The sequence below is a fragment of the Cavia porcellus genome, unplaced genomic scaffold (assembly GCF_034190915.1).
Source record: "Cavia porcellus strain 051 isolate PalLab524CR breed Dunkin Hartley unplaced genomic scaffold, mCavPor4.1 scaffold_8, whole genome shotgun sequence".
In the NCBI taxonomy this organism is placed as follows: Eukaryota; Metazoa; Chordata; class Mammalia; order Rodentia; family Caviidae; genus Cavia; species Cavia porcellus.
Window position 1 is genome coordinate 89,686,026 of NW_026947491.1, and position 17,978 is coordinate 89,704,003.

The 17,978-nt window shown below is 51.3% G+C and overlaps 1 protein-coding gene across 5 annotated transcripts in view; it reads left to right on the plus strand.

Annotated features, from left to right (window-relative positions):
- Positions 1-17,978, plus strand: part of Ano4 (anoctamin 4) — a 354,709-nt gene that overhangs the window by 247,153 nt on the left and 89,578 nt on the right. For all 5 annotated transcript variants that reach the window (XM_063255442.1, XM_063255443.1, XM_005006337.4 and 2 more), the window contains one exon: positions 6,314-6,445. In XM_063255442.1, the coding sequence (XP_063111512.1) occupies positions 6,314-6,445 (132 nt within the window). The remainder of the gene's footprint in view (positions 1-6,313; positions 6,446-17,978) is intronic.

The window sequence follows — 17,978 nt, forward strand, 5'->3', positions numbered from 1 at the left end:
GCGAGGCCAAGTCAGACCGAAGTTAGAGCTCAGCCTCAGCAGCTGACTGTCATCCTGCCCGTCTCTAACCGCCTGCCACCCTGCTCCTTCTGCCTTGAGCCCCTCGGGGTTCACCAACCCATTGTGCGCAGGTGGCTGCACACGTCTGTGTAGAGCGGTCTTTCCGGTGATGCTGGCCTGACTTCTGCAGCCAGCATCCGCCCAGTCCTTAAAGTCCCTCACACAGGGGAGCTGATGTCTCCCCTCCGCTCTCCTCCTCTCTTCTCCCAGTGGCATCCTGTGGCCCCATCACCCTGCGCTGTGCTCTATGATATAAAAGTAATCTCTGTGGTCTGTGATGTGGATGTCCCAGAGGGGACAGGAGGGAGATACAAAGGAACAGTCTGAAGCCAGGAGAATGAAGGGAGGACATTGTTGAAGAGGCACCAGGAGTTTCTGTAAAGAAAGTTGTTCTTTGGCCTGGTAAACAGTGAAAGCGGAGAATCCATTTGAGGTATTTAGAAGTCATCTGTAACCATGACAGCAGTTGCCAGGGAGTGGTGGTTCTCAAGTGTGCATCATGATCATGTGGGGGAATCATCCATGCATTCATTTACTGAGTGGTGCCGGGGATCTAACCTAGAGACTCACACGTGCCAGACACCCTGTCCTGGAGGGGTGTTTAATGCGCAGATCATGGAGCTCACTTTTAGGAATTTTTACTCACTGAGCCTCAGGTGTAGCTGACAAGTTGCATTTCTACTGCGATTCTAGAACTCCAAGTGGTGCTGATGGTGCGGGCCTGGGGTCACATTTTGAGAACTACGACCTCACCACAGTGGCACGGAAAGGACAACATCACTGTGGCTGGTGGAGGAAATGTGGGGCCTGATGAACCCCACGCAGGCCCTCAGGGCTCCCTGCAGCCGTGCCACACTTCATGGTAGAGGAAGGAGAAGGAGGCAGGGCTCAGAGCACCCCCTAGAGGAGGGAGCAGAGGGACCGAGCTCCCGGCTCTCGCACTGTTGTCAGGTGAGCAGAGGTGTCTTGAGGGGAGACCAGGCCTCACAGAGCTGGAAGATCAGCTTGCCAAACACTAAGATTTGGCCTGAAAACCAAAAACAGATGCTCCTTCAAGACAGGACAGTCGTGGAAGGATTCTGACATGGGAGAGGCAGGGCCACTCTAGACCAGAGAGAAAGATGGGTCTCAGGGATGGATCCACACACACTGATTCCGAACGGCCTCTTCCCGTCGGCTTCCTTGATGTTAAGCTCTGCCTCAGCTCTAGTGTTACGGCTTTCTGAAGCCCCCTGTGTGGGGTGAACTTAAATGCGGGTAACCAGAAAATGTTGTCCCCGTTTCAAGTCTGCTTCACCCCAGGCCAGCCTGACTGAGATGCTGAAGGGGGTCCTTTCTTTGTGGGCATCTCTGAAGGTGAAGGCTGCATCTACAGGGTAGGGGCCTGACAGTTCCCCATAAAGGAGCACTGGATTCCAGATTCTGAAATTCTCCCTTCGTACTGATCGTTTCGCTTTGAGTTGCGTACATGTAAGTGACATCTAATATCACAGATCCATGAAAGCACCCCCAAAATGAACCTGTCTCCTTTAAAGAGAAGAGAAATTCTAAAGAGAAGTGAAGTCTATATATTCAGTCTGGCTGAGGCGTCCTGTCCTTGGTGCGGACTCCTACCTGGGATTTACAGGCTCCAAGAAGAACCTCTTCCCACTCCTCCGGACACACACAGCTTGCAGGTCGGAACGCCGCACGTGGTCACTTGCAGAGGCCAATGCCAGGTCAGCATGCTGGGCCGGAAGACCTTGGCAGGCTGCTCTTCCTCCAGGCTTCGCCACACCCGAGGTGGAGTCGCCTGCCCCTGCAGCTGCAGGAACGGAGGCCGTGTTACTCCTTCCAGAGACACCGTGGGACGACGGCAGGGGCGGCCTCTCTGCCTATGTGCTGCCGCAGGGCCAGCTCTTTCCGGCTGCTTCTCCTGGAGGCTCACCTGCTAGAAAGGGCAGCTTACTCTCAGAGCAACTTCTGTACACGTAACTCAGCCTTGGAGCTTAGACATCAGTCTGACAGCCAAAGTGGGAGCACCCATGTGGATGACCCGTCTGCTCTTTATTGATTGGCCAGCATAGTCTGGAAGAGGGCTTTGGCTCGGTAAATAGCAGGGATGGGAGAACGTGACAGTGTGTCCTGTCAGAATCAATGCTAAATCGCTCAGCCTGTTTTCTCTCTTCTTTTCCCTATCAGTAGAGACTTTATGAGGTAAATTCCATTCTATACCGAAGAGACAAAGGGGGTATTTTCTGGTTAGTTTTTTTTTCCCCCTGACTTTAACATATCAGAGTGAATTTCAGGATTTCCCGGTAAGGATTGTTTATTAGGTGCAACATGGGATCAATGGCCTCAGTGTAAAAGGAATAATCATGCTTTTTAAATTTCTGTTGAGAAGATAATTTGCTACATCAAGTTCCTCATCATCGTCACTGTCATTTTTTTCCCCTTGAAACTACCACTTGTTTGATCCCATTGTACACCCACGACATGGGGCAGCATCTGACATTCAGTGTTTTCTTTCCTCCTCACATTGACTTATGTGACCAGCACTCAGCTCAGGGAGTCACTTGCCTAGCATTTCACACGCAGCTAGCAAGCTACACGGGTGTGAACAGGCTTTCAGCCGACTTTAAAACCTATCACCGTATATAGAAAGTTTTCCATTTGGTGTTACAGAGAGGAAAGCTCTTTATCCATGTAAGTGTTCTTCCTGTCTTAAGAGCTGGAACCTTGATTACTCCCTCCAAGGCCTTGGTGCTAGGTAACCTAACACGCTGACCAGCTCTGGGATTAGAGAGTGGATGTCGGAGGGGGTTAGCCCACCAACTGGAAGAGGCCAAGAGCTGCTGACCTCGAGTGTCTCTCTCTGTGAGGTGCACAGAATGGAGCTGGCAGATGAGATGGACCATGGGGATCCATGCTTCGTCCTTCTGTTTAGGTCCAGGCTCTGCACTGAAGAGCAGTGCACCCTCACTCCAAGCCCAAACAGTGTCTAGTTTTTTAAAGATGTTTTTGAATGTCTTTCTCCTGCTAGTGTTTTAGAAATCCACTTCTCCTGATTTACATCAATTTCATATTAGTGCTGCATGATGAGAGAGATGGTTAAGGGTTCTGCACACACCGTGCTTTGTGAGCCTCCTAAGCACCCTGTGGGTCATCAGGGCGATGGTGACAATGGCAGCTGTCATAACTATTGTCCAATTGTGTAGCCCTGGAAACCCACACTCAGGAAGGCGAGCTGCACAGCTAATGGGGCAACAGAGCGGGTGTCAGGAGCCCCGAGACAGATCCCGGCTTCCTTAGCCTGGCAGGTGGCCTGCTCTTGTCCCACCCCCCACCCCCCGCCGCACTTTCTTTACTCATTTTTCAACTAATGACCGCTTTTCATCCCTCCTCCTCTCCCTGCTGCATTTCCACATTTCACTGAAATCGCGGAGCTAAAGCTGGTTCTGACAGCGGCATCTCAGCCCCAAAGAGCTGGTGCTTGATTTTTTTCCTTTTTACAGCTTTATTTGCTTTTATCCGCACGGACCACTGTAACCCAGCTGGACTGAATCCATAGTCTTTGCTCACAGTGCCCAGATTCTGCAGAATGTAATCGGATTAAGGCTGCTGACTGCAGACGTGTGGGAGGTAAAAGCTCTGTTTCAGGAAACCTTTGGGCCAATGTCCACTTCCTGGAGTGAGTTTTATGGTGATCAGATAAAATAAAATCAAAAGCCGCAGGGACGGCCAGCAGCTTAGCATCGGAGGTCTAATTTATGAGTCCATTTGAGGACTAAATGATTGCACTCAGAGAAGTCATGGGAGTTGTGAACCAAAGTCAACTTTGAATTGGAAAACCCAAAGAAATGTTAAGAGACAAGTTGTTTGCTTAAATTCTTCTTTTTGAAAGAAAAGGCAAACACATAATACTAGTAGCTAGCGCTCACTGTACCCCAGACATTGTGCTAACGATATGAATGTATCACTAGTTCACCATCACAGCCTGGGAGCCATATTCATGCCCATTTCATAGACAGGAAAAGCTGAGGCCCAGAAAAGTTAGGCGACTTGTCCAAAGTTGCATTGCTGATATTTTCAGAGCCAGGCTTTGAACCTAGGCCCTTCCAGCCCTGAAGTCCGTGTTCTCAGTCTGTGCTGTGCTTGCTTCTCTGAAGCTCATCCTGTGTTTGAAGTGTATTTAAAAAGATGGTGACAACTGGGGTGGGAGAAAAGACCAAGAAGAATAAGGCTTACTTAGGGCTTTGGGCCCTTTCCATGCACTGTTTTCCTGGCTGCATGGTCCCAGATAGAACCTTTACTTCTCTGAGAAGGAAGATGGCCCGAGTCCTCTGGGAGAGAGATTCTTTCCAGGCAGAACGCTGGGGCTTCCAGAAAAGACAGCCCCAGCCTGCAGAGTCGGGGTCATAGTGAGGTGGAGCAATGGAGAAGAAGAACTGACCGGTGTTGTCTGCTGTCTGCTGGACTGGGCTAAGGAATGTCTGGGTGGCTGGTTAAATGCTGGAAGATAGCCACGAAGGTTGTGCCAGAAGATCAGCACTGAATCCATAGACTGAGTCAAGCAGTGAGCTATCGCCTATCTGGGTAGACATCGTCGGACTCAGGGGTGTCCGGATAGAACGGAAAGGTTGGGGGAGACAAACGTCCCCTCTGCTGCCCTCAGAAATCAGCGTTCCTGGTTTCTGGCCTCAAGACTCAGGTGGTGATTTGAACCCTCAGTTCATGCAATTATAGACACTGCGGAGTCCCCTGGCTGCCAGCCTGCACTCGGACGGCCTAGGAAACTAATGGTGTAGGTCAAGGAGGGGTCTGTGGCCTAGAACCAGGACCGCGGACGCAGGAGGGCAGAGGATGAGTCCCAGCCTTTAGTCTCACCCATCTCTTCTGCAAGCCCCTCACGGGTGCACCCTGAGAAATGCACCTGGGCTGTCTCGGCCTCCCCAGGCAAGCCACCACTGCGTTCTTGAGAAATACCAAACTGCTACAGAAATATTTTTAACTAGAAAAACTAGACACTGTTGAACTGGAAGTATTTTCAGTTAATAAACTTAGAGACCTCATAGGTGTTTCCTTCTCTATGGAAATATATTTCTTCTGTATCCCTTTAATATCATGCCTGCCATCAACTGCAGTGAACCCTAAAATCAGAAGTCCAGAGTCAAAGAAGGAGAGTTGAAAATCTGCATTTTGAGCCTGCTTTCTTGTATGTACTGACTCGGTCACCGGAGCTGGCTGGGTGGGACGTCACCCTTCAGGACTCCCTTTGGCGACGTGTGAGGTCAGATTTAAACCCTCGGTGCACAGGATTATCAATGTGCATTCTTCAATCCCACTGCAGATGCAGGAAAACAATTTGCTGGTGCAGACTCCTGAGCCAGCATAGCCCTTTCATCCTGGTGCTGCTCAGGAGATTCACTCCTTCTAGGGGTTGCTATGGACAGAGGCCAAGAACTGGCCACACAGAGGCCGGGTGTGTTCATCAGGAGAAGTCAGTCGCACAGAGGGAACAGGGATGGAAGCGAAGAGGAAGAGCTGGGTTCCCAACCCTGTCTAGGACACTCGTCTAGGACACCCTGTCTAGGACACCCCGTCTAGGACACCCCGTCTGTCTCCTTGACCGGGCACCCTCGTGTGCCTTGGCCAGAGGGACCCCTGCGTGTAATGGTGCTGTGGACCTTGAGACCCGTGCAATTAGCTTGGAAAGTGGGTAGAGAGAGCAAAGACCCTGCGGTCAGCTCAGGGAAGGTGCCAGAGGCCACAGGCGGGTCAGGCACCGGGCGGCTGTGTGGGCTCCATCCACTAGATCCTGCAGTCACTGCCTGCCCCCAGCAGCCACGCCCCTAGAGCTCTGCTCCAACAGCAGGGGTTTCTAAACACATAATGAGCTTCCAGAGAAGCAGAATCCTGCAGAATCAGAGAATTGGGGTCCCTGCCAATTTGCTCCAGGGACGATGGTCAGGTTCCTTTCCAGAGCCCCCAGCCTTGTCGTGACCTTGTGGTCATGTATAGACATATAAGAGAGCATAGAACTCTTAGCTGGTGTCTCCAAGATGATGCTGTGGAGAACACAGAGAGAAATGGAGACACCCCTGGGGTTCTGGCTCCCCGTCTTTGCACCTGTAAATTGGGGCTACCCTGGCTGCAGTGAGAGTGCCTGGAGGGGGTGGTGGCCTTGTTACCGGTGTGACAGAGACTTAACCCGTGTGTTCCCGTGTGACGCTGACGTGATGTACCCTTTGGTCTTGCCTCCCGTGTACCACAGGATCGATAAACAAATAAGCAGGTTTCGGAGATGGTTACCTAGGAAGCCCATGAGGCTGGACAAGGAGACACTGCCAGACCTGGAGGAGAATGACTGCTACACTGCCCCTTTCAGCCAGCAAAGGATCCACCAGTGAGTGTTTCTGGTAAAGCCCCGTCTTACTAAGCCTCCCTCTATGGACTTAACAGCACAATGTCCTGCTTCCCTCATAGACTTGTGTTTGTATCAGTCAGGGAAAGTCAGCTGCTGTAACAACCATCCCCAAATCGTGGTGGTTTGAAATAATGCAGTGCCCCTTCCTGTGTGTATTGGACAATGCCCTTCCTGGTGACTCAGAGACCCAGTCCCCTTCTGTCCTGGGCTGTGACAACTCCAGTGCTTGGTGGCCCCTGCAGGGCAGTGGGCAGGGAACCTGGTCCACACATTTCCTGTTTGAAAGCCAGGGATTGTTCATTTGTTTTTATCTCAGTTTGCTTCTCAGTTCCCCTTCCTTCAGCCACTCACCTTTGTCCCAGGAAAAGCCACCTCAGTGGGGAGCCCAAGGGTGCACTCACCTGTAAAACTGTCACAGAGCAGTACTTTGTCCTTCTGACACGTGGGCAGAGAAAAAAGCACCGGCTAAGTAACTGAGCCTGTGGGACGTAAAGAGAGGATTGCTGGGGGGCACGGGGGAGGAGGGAACAGCACCCAAAGCGGTAAGCAGCAGGTAGGGGGAAGGAGCAGCCTCCCGAGGGAGCGGAAATCAGGTCAGCCCAGCCTCGCCCTCAGCCAGACTAGAAGTTCCCTGTTGTTCTGTGTGGCCATTGTGACACCTCAGTAAAAATGACTTTCCCGAGGTTGCCGATTTTGAGAAAAATGAACTGCAGTGACAGTTGTCAAAAACTTGCAGGGAGTGAAGTGTGGGAGTCTGTTTCAGCGACAGAAAAGCATGGGTGTCTGTGGACTTCTGGGGAACGAAGGAGAAAAGAACAATGAAAGGATAGACATTCTGAGGCACAGGGCGGGACGCTCGGGAAGACCAGCCTAATGCACAGGAAGTATCCAGAAAGCCTCGAAAACAGCCAAATCTTGGGTCCTGGTGGGGCAGACTGGATGCCAGGCCAGGTGCATGATGTGAACATCTAAAACACAAATCTCACAGCCCTGTTAAAATCTCCCCGGAAAACAGGAGCCGAGAGGTACTGGCTGTTAATGCAGAGATCCGGACCTTTAGGTACCTTCCTAAGAGGACAAGACGGGTGAAAGCTGGTGTGCTCCCACTCCTGATCTAAATCTTTGCCATGTTGTTCATCTTGGGAATCTTCTAACAAGTCATTGCTTTTTAAATGTCCCTGGATCTGGTTTGCATGCAGATTTTCTTTGCTTCTCATCTCTAAGAGAGGGCCTGGCATAGTGTAGAGAGATTCAAAATGTTGGGAAGGATGATAGATGGATGGATACATGCACAGGTGGGTGGATGGCTGGCTGGCTGGATAATCCATGGGCGAGAGGATGGATGGATAATGGATCGGTAGGTGGATGGATGGATGGATGGGTGGATGGATGGATGATGGATGGGTAGGTGGATGGATGGATGGGTGGATGGATGGATAATGGATGGGTAGGTGGATGGATGGATGGGTGGTCAGATGGATGAACAGATGGTGGATAGCTGTGTGGAAGAATCAGTGATGAATATAGTACAATGGAGTTCTGTTTTGCTTCCAATGATATAGCAAGATGAAAGAGAAAGGTCTTCAGCGTCCTCTTCATGCTGGTTATGTCTTCCGTGTTCTCGCTTTAGAACAGTTCTGAGCATCATTCTCAAAGTTCAGGACATGCAGGCCCCCGTGAGCATTTCTAGAGACTAGAACTGAGAATGATATCTACAGATATTTTAAACATGTAACAGTGGGTGATGGCAGATGCGGGACAGGACCTTGGCCACATCTCTGAGAAGCTTCCTCTGATCTGTTGGTGCGGTTATCTGAATAATGGTCAGTTCAGCAGGCACTTAATCAGTCTCCACTTTGTGCCAACCGCTGTCTGGGGAGAGAAGATATGAAGAGGAATAATAGGCTATTATTATGCAGATTTACTTTCAGCACTGATAAACAGTGTGACAGGTCTGACTCCAAAGGGGCCTGCGTGGTGCTCCAGGTGTGGAAGGCGGCTGTAAGTGACCAGAGTCATGATGAAGAGGAGGATGCTTGACGTCTGCCTACAGGCACTCGCCCTCATGCGTGAGCCTGGGGCAGGAGCTAGACAGAGAGCAGCACTGGGGAGATAAAGGCATGAGCTGGAGGGGGGACAAGGAATCACCGTGGTTTTCTCTAAATAAAATGACAGGGTGAGTGGAGGACATAGCACCTGTCTTTTTTTTAAAAAAAGAACAAGACTGATTAGTGGAAGGTGAGATTTTAAGACGGGAGAACCAGGAAATAAAAACCGTAGGGGCAGCTGGCATAAAGGAGCCAGAGAGGCGGACCCCAGTGGGGCCGAGAGGGCAGAGGCAGGTGTGTCGTGCAAAAGGAAAACGAGAAGTTAACGTGTCTGAGGTGCGTGGCTAGGGATCTCTTTCTGTTCAGCAAGTCCACACCATTTGGGCACCGAGTCCTCGGACTGGTGTGTAAGGCAGGCTGGGAAGGATTATTGAAACAATCAGGAGAAAAGGAGCTCCCCGAGGACGCTCAGAGGTTGAATTTAACCTGGATGAGCTGGTTAGTGAGCCTGGAGCTGTACTGTAGTTTCCCAAGTGGATTCTAAAGTCCAGGCGACCTCTGAATTTTGCAGAGTGTTTACGATGTTTGTCTTGGAGGAAAAGAGATAGAAATGTCAGTGTCGGGGTGGGTGGGACTGTGGCGGATTAAAATCCAGCTGGAAATTCCAAACGCTCACCAGGGCGGGAAAGTGCCTGAAAGTTCTCTGCGCTCAGCATGAAACGCAGACTTCTGAGCTAGACCTTGGCCGGCTCCCGCTGGCCACAGCGAGCTCTCCGCCGCCTTAACTCACCCCTGGCTCTTTCTTCCTCCCTTCTCCACGTGTCCTTCCCCCTGCCCAGAATAGCTCTCTGCACAGGGTCCCCCTTTTAGGATTTAGCAAAGACTTCCAGGCAGTCTTCTGTGATTAGCAGCCTAGTTATGGATGAGACGCACTCTTCTATTTTTCTGTGGTAGAGGCTGTTGAACTCAGGGCCTTTGCACTGAGTTACCTCCCCATCCCTTGCTATCCTCCTGCCTCAGCCTCCCCAAGTCCTGGAATTATAGGCATGCACACTCTTTCATGTCTTGGTAATAGTTTTCTTTTCATTAACTAATAACACCATCCATTTTAATCACTTTGTCTGAGGCTATAAGCACCTTCGAGGACTTTATCTGTACCACCAGTTTCAAATCCCACAGTAGAGGATTAACCATGATTTGTTAAGTTTAAAGAAAAGTGAAAAAAAGGGGGGGAGCTGGGAATTGAGCTCAGCGGCATAAGCGCCTGCTTTGCAAGTACGTGGTCATGAGTTCGATCCCTGGTACCAGTAAAAAAAAAAAGAAAGAAAATCCATGGAAACAAAAGCAGCAGAACCCCGTAAGTGCAGAATGTAGACACTGTAACGTGGTGGGCAGCATACCGGTAATCTCACACCGGATTCAGGGCACCTCCTCAGGGTCCTCCTCTGTTTTTCCTTGTGTCAGCACCCAGCATTCCTGTTGCTCGGTCACTGGGAATAACGTCTGGCCTCTGTTTTAGCCTCTGCCCCCCTCTCCACTCCCCTCACCTCCCTCGTCCCCAGGGGCTGGAGACTTCACCTCGCCAACAAGCGTGTGCTCCGGCCTTTCCCCATCTGGGCCCCCCATTGCTGCACTTCTGAGACCCAAATGCTAAGAGCAGCAGCCCCCCGGGTCCCTCTGGAGTCCTCTCAGAGCGCACAGCAGTGTTGTCAAAGCCTGTGTGTCACCCCGTCATGGCTCCCCGCTTTAAAACCTGAGTGCAAACAGTGAAATGACTCCGCCTGGCTCTCGAGGCTGGACGGTCCCATCGCGCCGCTGTCCCCGCCATCCCTGCCTGCTGTCCAGCCCTGGTCCCTCCGTGATCCTGACCCGGGCACACACAGCCTCTCAGCTCCTCCCCACTCCTTCCCCTTTGATCTGCCTGACTCTCTGTCTGTCCACACTGGAGACGTTTTTGATTGGCCCGATCCATGTAGTGGGCCAGTCATGAGTCAGGGCGCTTAGCACATCAGTCGCCAAACTTACATCGTTTCTTCACGGCAAACACAGTGCAGGCCCTCTCCTGCGTCTCTCTGAGATGCCCTAGGTTACTGTTAACTCCGTCCACCCTGCTGTGCCAGGCGCCACAGGCACCTATTCTTATATGATAGCCCAGACCGCTGACCAACCTCTTCTCACCCTCCTTGCTCCTGCCTCTGCTGACCTCCTTCCGCCCAGCTCCCACCAGAGCAGCGCTCGGGGGTCCCCGTGTGATGGTGCCCGGTGGTTATTTTACACAGTATCATTGAAGATGGGCTGAGGGGTGGGGACACTCTTGCTATGTCATAGACGCTGTTCTAAGAACTTCTATTTTTGTCCTTATAACAATAAGACTATCTAAATATCATCCCCATTTTACAGATGAGGGCAGTGAGGTCCAGAGAAGTTAGAGAAGCCTCTGCGGGTCACACACCTGGGTTAGGTGACCTGCCTAGTCCCCGGACCAGGGCTTTGGCATGGGAGAAGTGATTTGTGGCCCACAGTGCTGTCTCCTGTGGGTCCCCAGGGAGGGAGCCACGCACACTCTGTGCTCTGTAGTCACTTGGGTACTTGGACGCCTCCTAATAGTAATTCTTCCATTCTCCAGTTTCCTTATAGACAGGAGAAAAGAGAGTTGGCCAAGTTCTTGGAAATTTTGGTTTTCACGGGCCAGGCTTAGAAGACCTGTACAGCGCATTCACTGCATTGCACGGGCCAAAACTCAGCCATGTACGCACCCCTAACTGAAGCGATGCGGGGATAACTGGTCTACCTGTGTGTCTAGCGGAAAGAGAAACAGGCTTGCTGGGAACGGGGCAGTGATGGGGCAGGAACTCAGCTCAAACAGGAAGGCTCCAGATCTCACGATCGGAAGAGTCTGCTTTACTGTGTGACTTCTCAGCCTCAGCATGACTGCTGTCTGGGGCCAAATAGCCCTTTGCTGAGAGGACTGTCCTGGCCCTATAGGATAGTCAGTAACATGCCTTGTGTGTGCTCTAAAGGCCACAACATCCTTACCCCTCTTCACCAGGACATCAGAACTATCTCCAACACTTGCAGGTGTCCCTCAGTAGCAGCTATAGGGTGGACACAGAAACTATGCCCCTTAACCTGGACATGAGGACCCCTCCCTACCGACCGTATAACCACCAATTTCTTCCTCTTCCCCCCCTTGCCTGTATGCGCTGCCTGCCCTGCCTAATCGCTTCTGCCTCTCAGTCCACAACAGCATTGGCAGGAACCCCCTGGCGACCACTTGCTAAGGGCAGTGCCCTTAATAAAGGTTTTCTGCTGCTGGTAGATACAAACAGCAAATATGGAGGGGAGCCGTGTTGTGTCTCATCATAGCTGTGCAGTGCATTCTTTCAAGAAATAGATGGCCAAGCAGAATTGCCTTTCAGAAAAATATGCTAAAACATAAAAAGATTCTCCCTGCATTTTCTTTAATTCTGCCATTACCATTTATTTTATCTTCATGAAACCCACAAAAATTGAAGTGACATTAGATATGGACCGCTTTGCAGCAAAAGAATCTGAAATATTCACTATGTTGTACGGGCCTATGTAAAAGAATATGCCCACCTCCACAGCCTCCACGCGAGTTTTTCAGGGTGCTTGAGCATGGAGAATAAATAACTAGTCAAACATCCCTAGAACTTAGATTTTAAAGGGGGATGACTAGCAATGGTTGTGGACCGGAGGTGGTTTGACCTTGTCTGCAAATGTGTTCAGTGGCCACAGTTAAATGGAGATTGCGCCTGGCCTCTCCTGGCTGCTGCCAGGTTCCCTCTAAGGCCCAGGTCAGCCCAGGCCCCCCAAAAAACTGTCCTGAAGCATGTCAATAATGATAGGGGAAACATTCTTTAAGAAGTCCATTTCAGAGCTTTGGCAAGGTGATGAATGGGGTGGGGAGAAGGAGTTGGGTTCTGGCCGGGGCCCGCGCTGCAGGTTGTAGCTTGTAAGTACAGTGTCCGTCTGTCGTCTTCAGCTCAGGTGGCTTAGAGAGAGCGTGGTGGGGGAAGCTTAGCAGGGGTCACACGCAGAAGGGAAACAGCTTGGGGTAGGAGAGCAGCCGGCTGGATGGTTTCAGGAGGAGAAAGAAGGCCCTTGTGACTGGGGCAGGTATGACAAGAAGGATCCTAGTGATGTGTCAGAGGGGTGAGAGGGCACCAGCCTCTGGGGCCATGGTGAGGGTTTGGGCTCTTATAGAACAATACAGTCTGACTGAACATCTGGCTCATCTGTTTAAGAACAAATCTTGGGTACAGGCAGGGACCAGTAAGGAGGGAGCTCATCCAAGAGAGACATGATGTGTTATGTATGTTTTCTTCAAGTTTCTGGTTTCAAAACATATCATGAAAATGTATGCAATGTAGACCACAATGCTGGTCCATCTTTTTGCAAAGCTCAGTTGCACACAGAACATTTTAGCTCATGTGTCCAGGAAGACAGTGAGGCAGAGGTGACGTGCTGTCACTGCTGAAGGACAGAGCTGGGCCTCCAGCACTGGGTCCTGTCGTCTCAGTGAATCATCTTTAATACCCAGAGGACACAGCTGCACAGTGAACAATGGTGTCAGCCAGGCCCTCTGCCGTGTCCAAAACGGATTCTCACGTGACTTCTTGATTCATTTTTGGTTTCAGTTTTGCTAACTGATAAACCATTTTCTCTATCAAAGATCTTCTGGTGATTGAATTTTGTTATCCAGATGAATGCCTGATGCCAGATATTTAATTGGTGCATCACACTTTTCAATTCCTGTATCAAATGAAATATATAAGATGGGCATTACAAGAAGACCACACCACATGCATTCTGCTTTTGCGCCCTTTCCCTCCTCCTGTGCTGAGCTGAGAATAACAGACAGCCTGGGGAATCACAGAGCAGCATAGCTCATGGCAGAACGGGTGCTGGGGCCCCGGGAGCACTGCAGGAAGGACGGGGTGGCAGGCTCTGCAGCCGCCCTTTGATGCTTCTCAGCATTTGATTTTGTTCTCAGCACAGCAGTCCAGCGGCCCCTGCGGCCAGTCGTAGACACAGTAATCAATCCCTCAAATGGCAGGGACTGCAAGCGTGCTGCTGGACCCCAGGGTCACCCACGGACACTGGAGCTCTGCGCGGTGCGCGGAGGCTGGCGAAGGCCAGCCAGCTGAGTGGCGGCCCCACCTTGCTCTGCTCCCTCGCTGTGAGATCAGGGAGTGAAGGGCAGTGTTCCTCCACAGTGCTTCTCCTCCCTCGCAGGGCATCTACCGCGCACGCGTGGGGCCCGAGTGCAATTTTCCAGCAGCCTTGAGGGTGAGCCCCCGGGTCTGAGGTCGTCTTCTCTTTGTCTTCATAATTTATTGTGAAAGCATTTGAGGTGCATTCGAGAGAGAGATAAAATAAAGAGGTAACGAGAAATAAATATTTTATACAAGTTAGGGTAGGCGTTTGAGTGCAGGGGAAAAATGAGCTCAAAAAGTAGCTTCTGTGACCTCCGCATCTGTAATTCTTCACGGATGAGCCCCGGAATTAGGCTTTCAGCCCTCTGCACGGGGTGAAAGGAAGATGCACAGTAAGCCGCGTGGTTCTGACCGTCAGAGGAAGAAGAGCAGTCCCTTAAAGAGCCCGTCTCCCGTGCATTCGACCCTGGAGTAAAATTCATGCATGGCGGCACTGGACCCAGGATGGGCAGCCGGCAGGAACCTCAGGAACCTCCTCGTGTCATGTGGCCTGAGGCCTTCCTGGAGGTTGTTTCTGGAAGTGCCTTCCAGGTGCTTCTGGAAATTTACCTGCTTGTAGTCCTGGTATCCTGGAGGAATTTAAGCAAGAAAAACACGGCAGCATACCCTAAGTTCACCGAATTGGGCCATTTGAACTTCATTCCACAAACATTAAAGTCAGGAACTGATTCAAGAGCAAACACCTCCAGTTCTATTCAAGTATGTGTGTGTGAGAAGCAAGAAAAGCAAGCTGCTTCTCAAGACACGGTGCTGTGTGGTCAGCGTCTGGCGTCATCAATGCTGGCCGCTTACCAGTGACAGTGAATGGCCACCTGACCTCACGGGAGCTCTCTCCTCCTAGCTGTGGTGGAAACTGAGGTGGTCAGCATTGCATCATTTTATGGGATCTTCTACTCACATAACCCCCAAACCTCAGGGAAGATAATTCAACAGAAGCCCATGGAATTTACTGCAGCAATATAATAGATATCATTTATTCAGTACTAACTGTCTTCTAGGCTCTTCTGAGTTATAAATTCATTTAGTCCTTCGAGTGAAGTATGGTCATTATCCTCCAGTTTTACAGAGTAAGAAACCGAGGCCCAGGAAGGCTAAATCACTTATCCAAGTTCACATAGTCGGCAGGTGCCAGGGTCGGGCTTGGATTCCAAAGCCTGGCATTCCGGTCCCTTCCTGAGTGACTTCATCATTTCCTTTGGCTGCTTTAACAAATTACCACTTAGAACGCAGATGATCGTCTTGCAGTGCTGGAGGCTGAGATCCCACCAGGATCTCGCTGGGCTACGGGTCAAGTGCGGCTGGACTGCCTTCCATTCTGGAGCCCTTTGGGAGAATCTATTTCTTTGCCTTTGCTGGCTTCCTGAGGTGCTGTCCCACTGGGGTTCACAGCTGAGGAGTACCCATAAAGTCAGCATGGCACCCCTCTGACATCGCCTCTGTCCTCCTCCTCGGACTCTCGTCCAGCTTTTCCATTTTACAGATCCTTGCAATGACGTTGGCTCCAATGGAAAAATCCAGGAAAATCTCTCTTCTTCTGTTTCATGTTACTGTATCATAATACCAGCAACTGGATCCTTCCTAAAGAAAAGAGGTTTCTGTAGCTCACAGTTCTGGAGAGCCAAGGGCGTAACTTATGGCGAAGAGCATGGCGTGGTAGGGAGCCGTCACCAGGCAGAACAGACAGCGAGAGAGCGTAGGAGGAGCCAGGCCTGCTTTCGTGGGCCCCAGACCACTCCTGCAGAGCCTGATCTGGCCTCTGAGACCACCCTGCAGGGCCCAGCACTCTGTAGTCCTGTGCACGAGTTTCAGTGGGGATGAACCGTGGCGCTGGTCATCTCAAGGTCAGCTGCTTGGCAGCCTAATTCCACCTGCGGCTGCTTCTCCTGAGCCTTGGAGCTTAACACAGTCACAAGTCACGGTGGAGACGTCTTCGGAAGGCCGTTGTTTTTCCTAGCACAGATATGCACATTTGCCAGTTCACAGAGTCCCCAGGGTAGGGACAGAGCCCAGTGTTGATGGGTGGAAAGACAAGAGAGGAGAGAGGTGGCTGTAAGATTTAGGGCAGTCACCGAAATTACCTCTGCAGAGGATACAGTCTAACACTCAGCATGTTGAAAAAATCAATCAATAAACATGATTATTGTCATCGCCATTGAGACTCCTTGAGAGGCTCTCTGATCTAATCTGGATCAGCATTCATTTTAAACTAAATGTCACCGGCGTTCCAAATACGCTGAGATTTCACGTTCATCCATTAGTAACGCGCACTGCTACTCGCTTCTTAAACCTTGCAGCGTGGGTATCTGAAAACATTAATTCCTCCTGCGTCTACTTTGTGTTTTCTTTTCAGGGCATTTGGAGTTTTCCCGCTGTTTCCATTGATCTGAAAGCTTTAGAGAATCCTTTAGGCAGAGACACCAAGTTGATTTGGGTAGGATTAACGTCCTGTCGGTGCCCTGTTAGCTGGGGCCGCCGAGGGACGCTTTGCTAGGTTACTTACTGGGTTAGGGGCCTCAGGGCGCAGGCTGTTTGCCTGGATCCCTGGGGTGGGGGCCAATACGCCGATGCTCTGGACCGAGACATAAAGTGTAAGATTGGGGCTTCCAAAGATCGTGTGGCTCTTCCTAAGTAGGGCGGAAAGAGTTTGATGTGAGGGATAAAGAGGTCACCTAATCACTGGGGAAAAGCACACCTTCGAGTATGTGGGGGTTGAGCAGCTGGGCTATTCTCTTAATATTTAGGAAGCATCTGCGATAAGTCCTTTGGAAATATTTCAATGCATTTGTCCATCTTTAAATACATAATTTTTCCCACTTCTCAACTCCGTCATTCAACAAATATTTTCAGTGTTTATCCCGTGCCAAGTGTTGTGCCAGAGAAATGCGTTGCTATGTTTTGTTCACAGGCATACGTGTATTTTATTTAAAATTTTAAGTGTGTTAAATTTGATGGTCCTCGAGCCCATTTTACAGCAAGCAGAACAGAGGCTCAGAGACATCAGATACTTTACCTAACCCCACAGTCACAAGTAGGCACGGGGTTTAAACCCCAAATCCCATTGCAAATTCATCCTCCTTCCAAGACACCACAGTGAGTATTTATCGAGCGCTTGCTAGGCCTAAGCTCCCCTCAGGCTCATGGTACTGTCATCGCTATTGAGAGCTGGACAGGGAAGGCAGGGCCGCGAGGCACACACAGGAGCCTGAGAGCGGGTCATTCCTGACCTCCCTGAAGGGCAGGGCCTGAGAATGGCACCTCGTGCATCCGAGCGCGTCCCCTGGCGGCAGGAGAAGGTACTGAACTGGAACCTGGGTAAACGGTAGTGCATTGCAATGCCGCTGCTCAGGCCCACGCGAGACACGTCCTCCCCACAGGGGTGCCGCTCTCCTCCCTCCCCCTCCCCCAGCCTCAGCACCACACTGTGGGTTCCCTGATCCCCACCACCACTGAGTACCCACGGCCTTGACACCCCGGCCTCCCTGCACCCACCCCCATCCTTGGGGGCCCCCTGCCTCTCTGCTGGCCTCGCTGCCGTCCCTGGAGTGGAAAGGACCACTGTCCTTTGCAGGGACAATTATGAGAGCTCCCTGGCCACTCGTCTCCCTCCTGGCCTGATCCACCTGCCGTGCTCAGGTTCTCTGTAAGGCTCGAGCCCTTGGAAGGAAGCAACCTTTTCCCAGCGCTGACCACCCACGGTGGCAAGCAGGGCACAGTCCACCGTGGCAGTAGCCACGCTGCTTTGCCGCCTAGTAGATCTCAACGATTCCAGGGACAAAAGCTCAGACTCAGGAAGGCGCCCAGAACTGCACCGCGCCTCCAGCTTCTCCTCCTCCTCTCGGCCTGTGGGGCTGGATGTTCCCACAACAAGCACGACCAAGGTGCTGGCCTGGGCACCCCAAGTGCTGGTCCTTCTCCCCAGCGCCTCTTTGCGCTTGCTCTCTGGTGAAATCTTCCCGTCAGGAGCAAGTTGGGGTGTCAACCTCGTTTAATGCGGACAGCACAGGGCCTGGGTGCTCACTGGCCTCTGGAACGCCTGCCTGTGGCATCGACTGAACTGGACCTCGGCTGTCTGTCTCTGTGTCTGCTGTCTCTCAAAGCCCAGAAGTAATTAGAAGGGAGCCACCGTCATCCCGTGGCCTTTGGAAAGGACACAAAAGGAAGCCACATTCTTGGTCCTCGGCAACCGCTGGTGACCAGCCTTTCCTGGCCTCCCATCAGACCCTC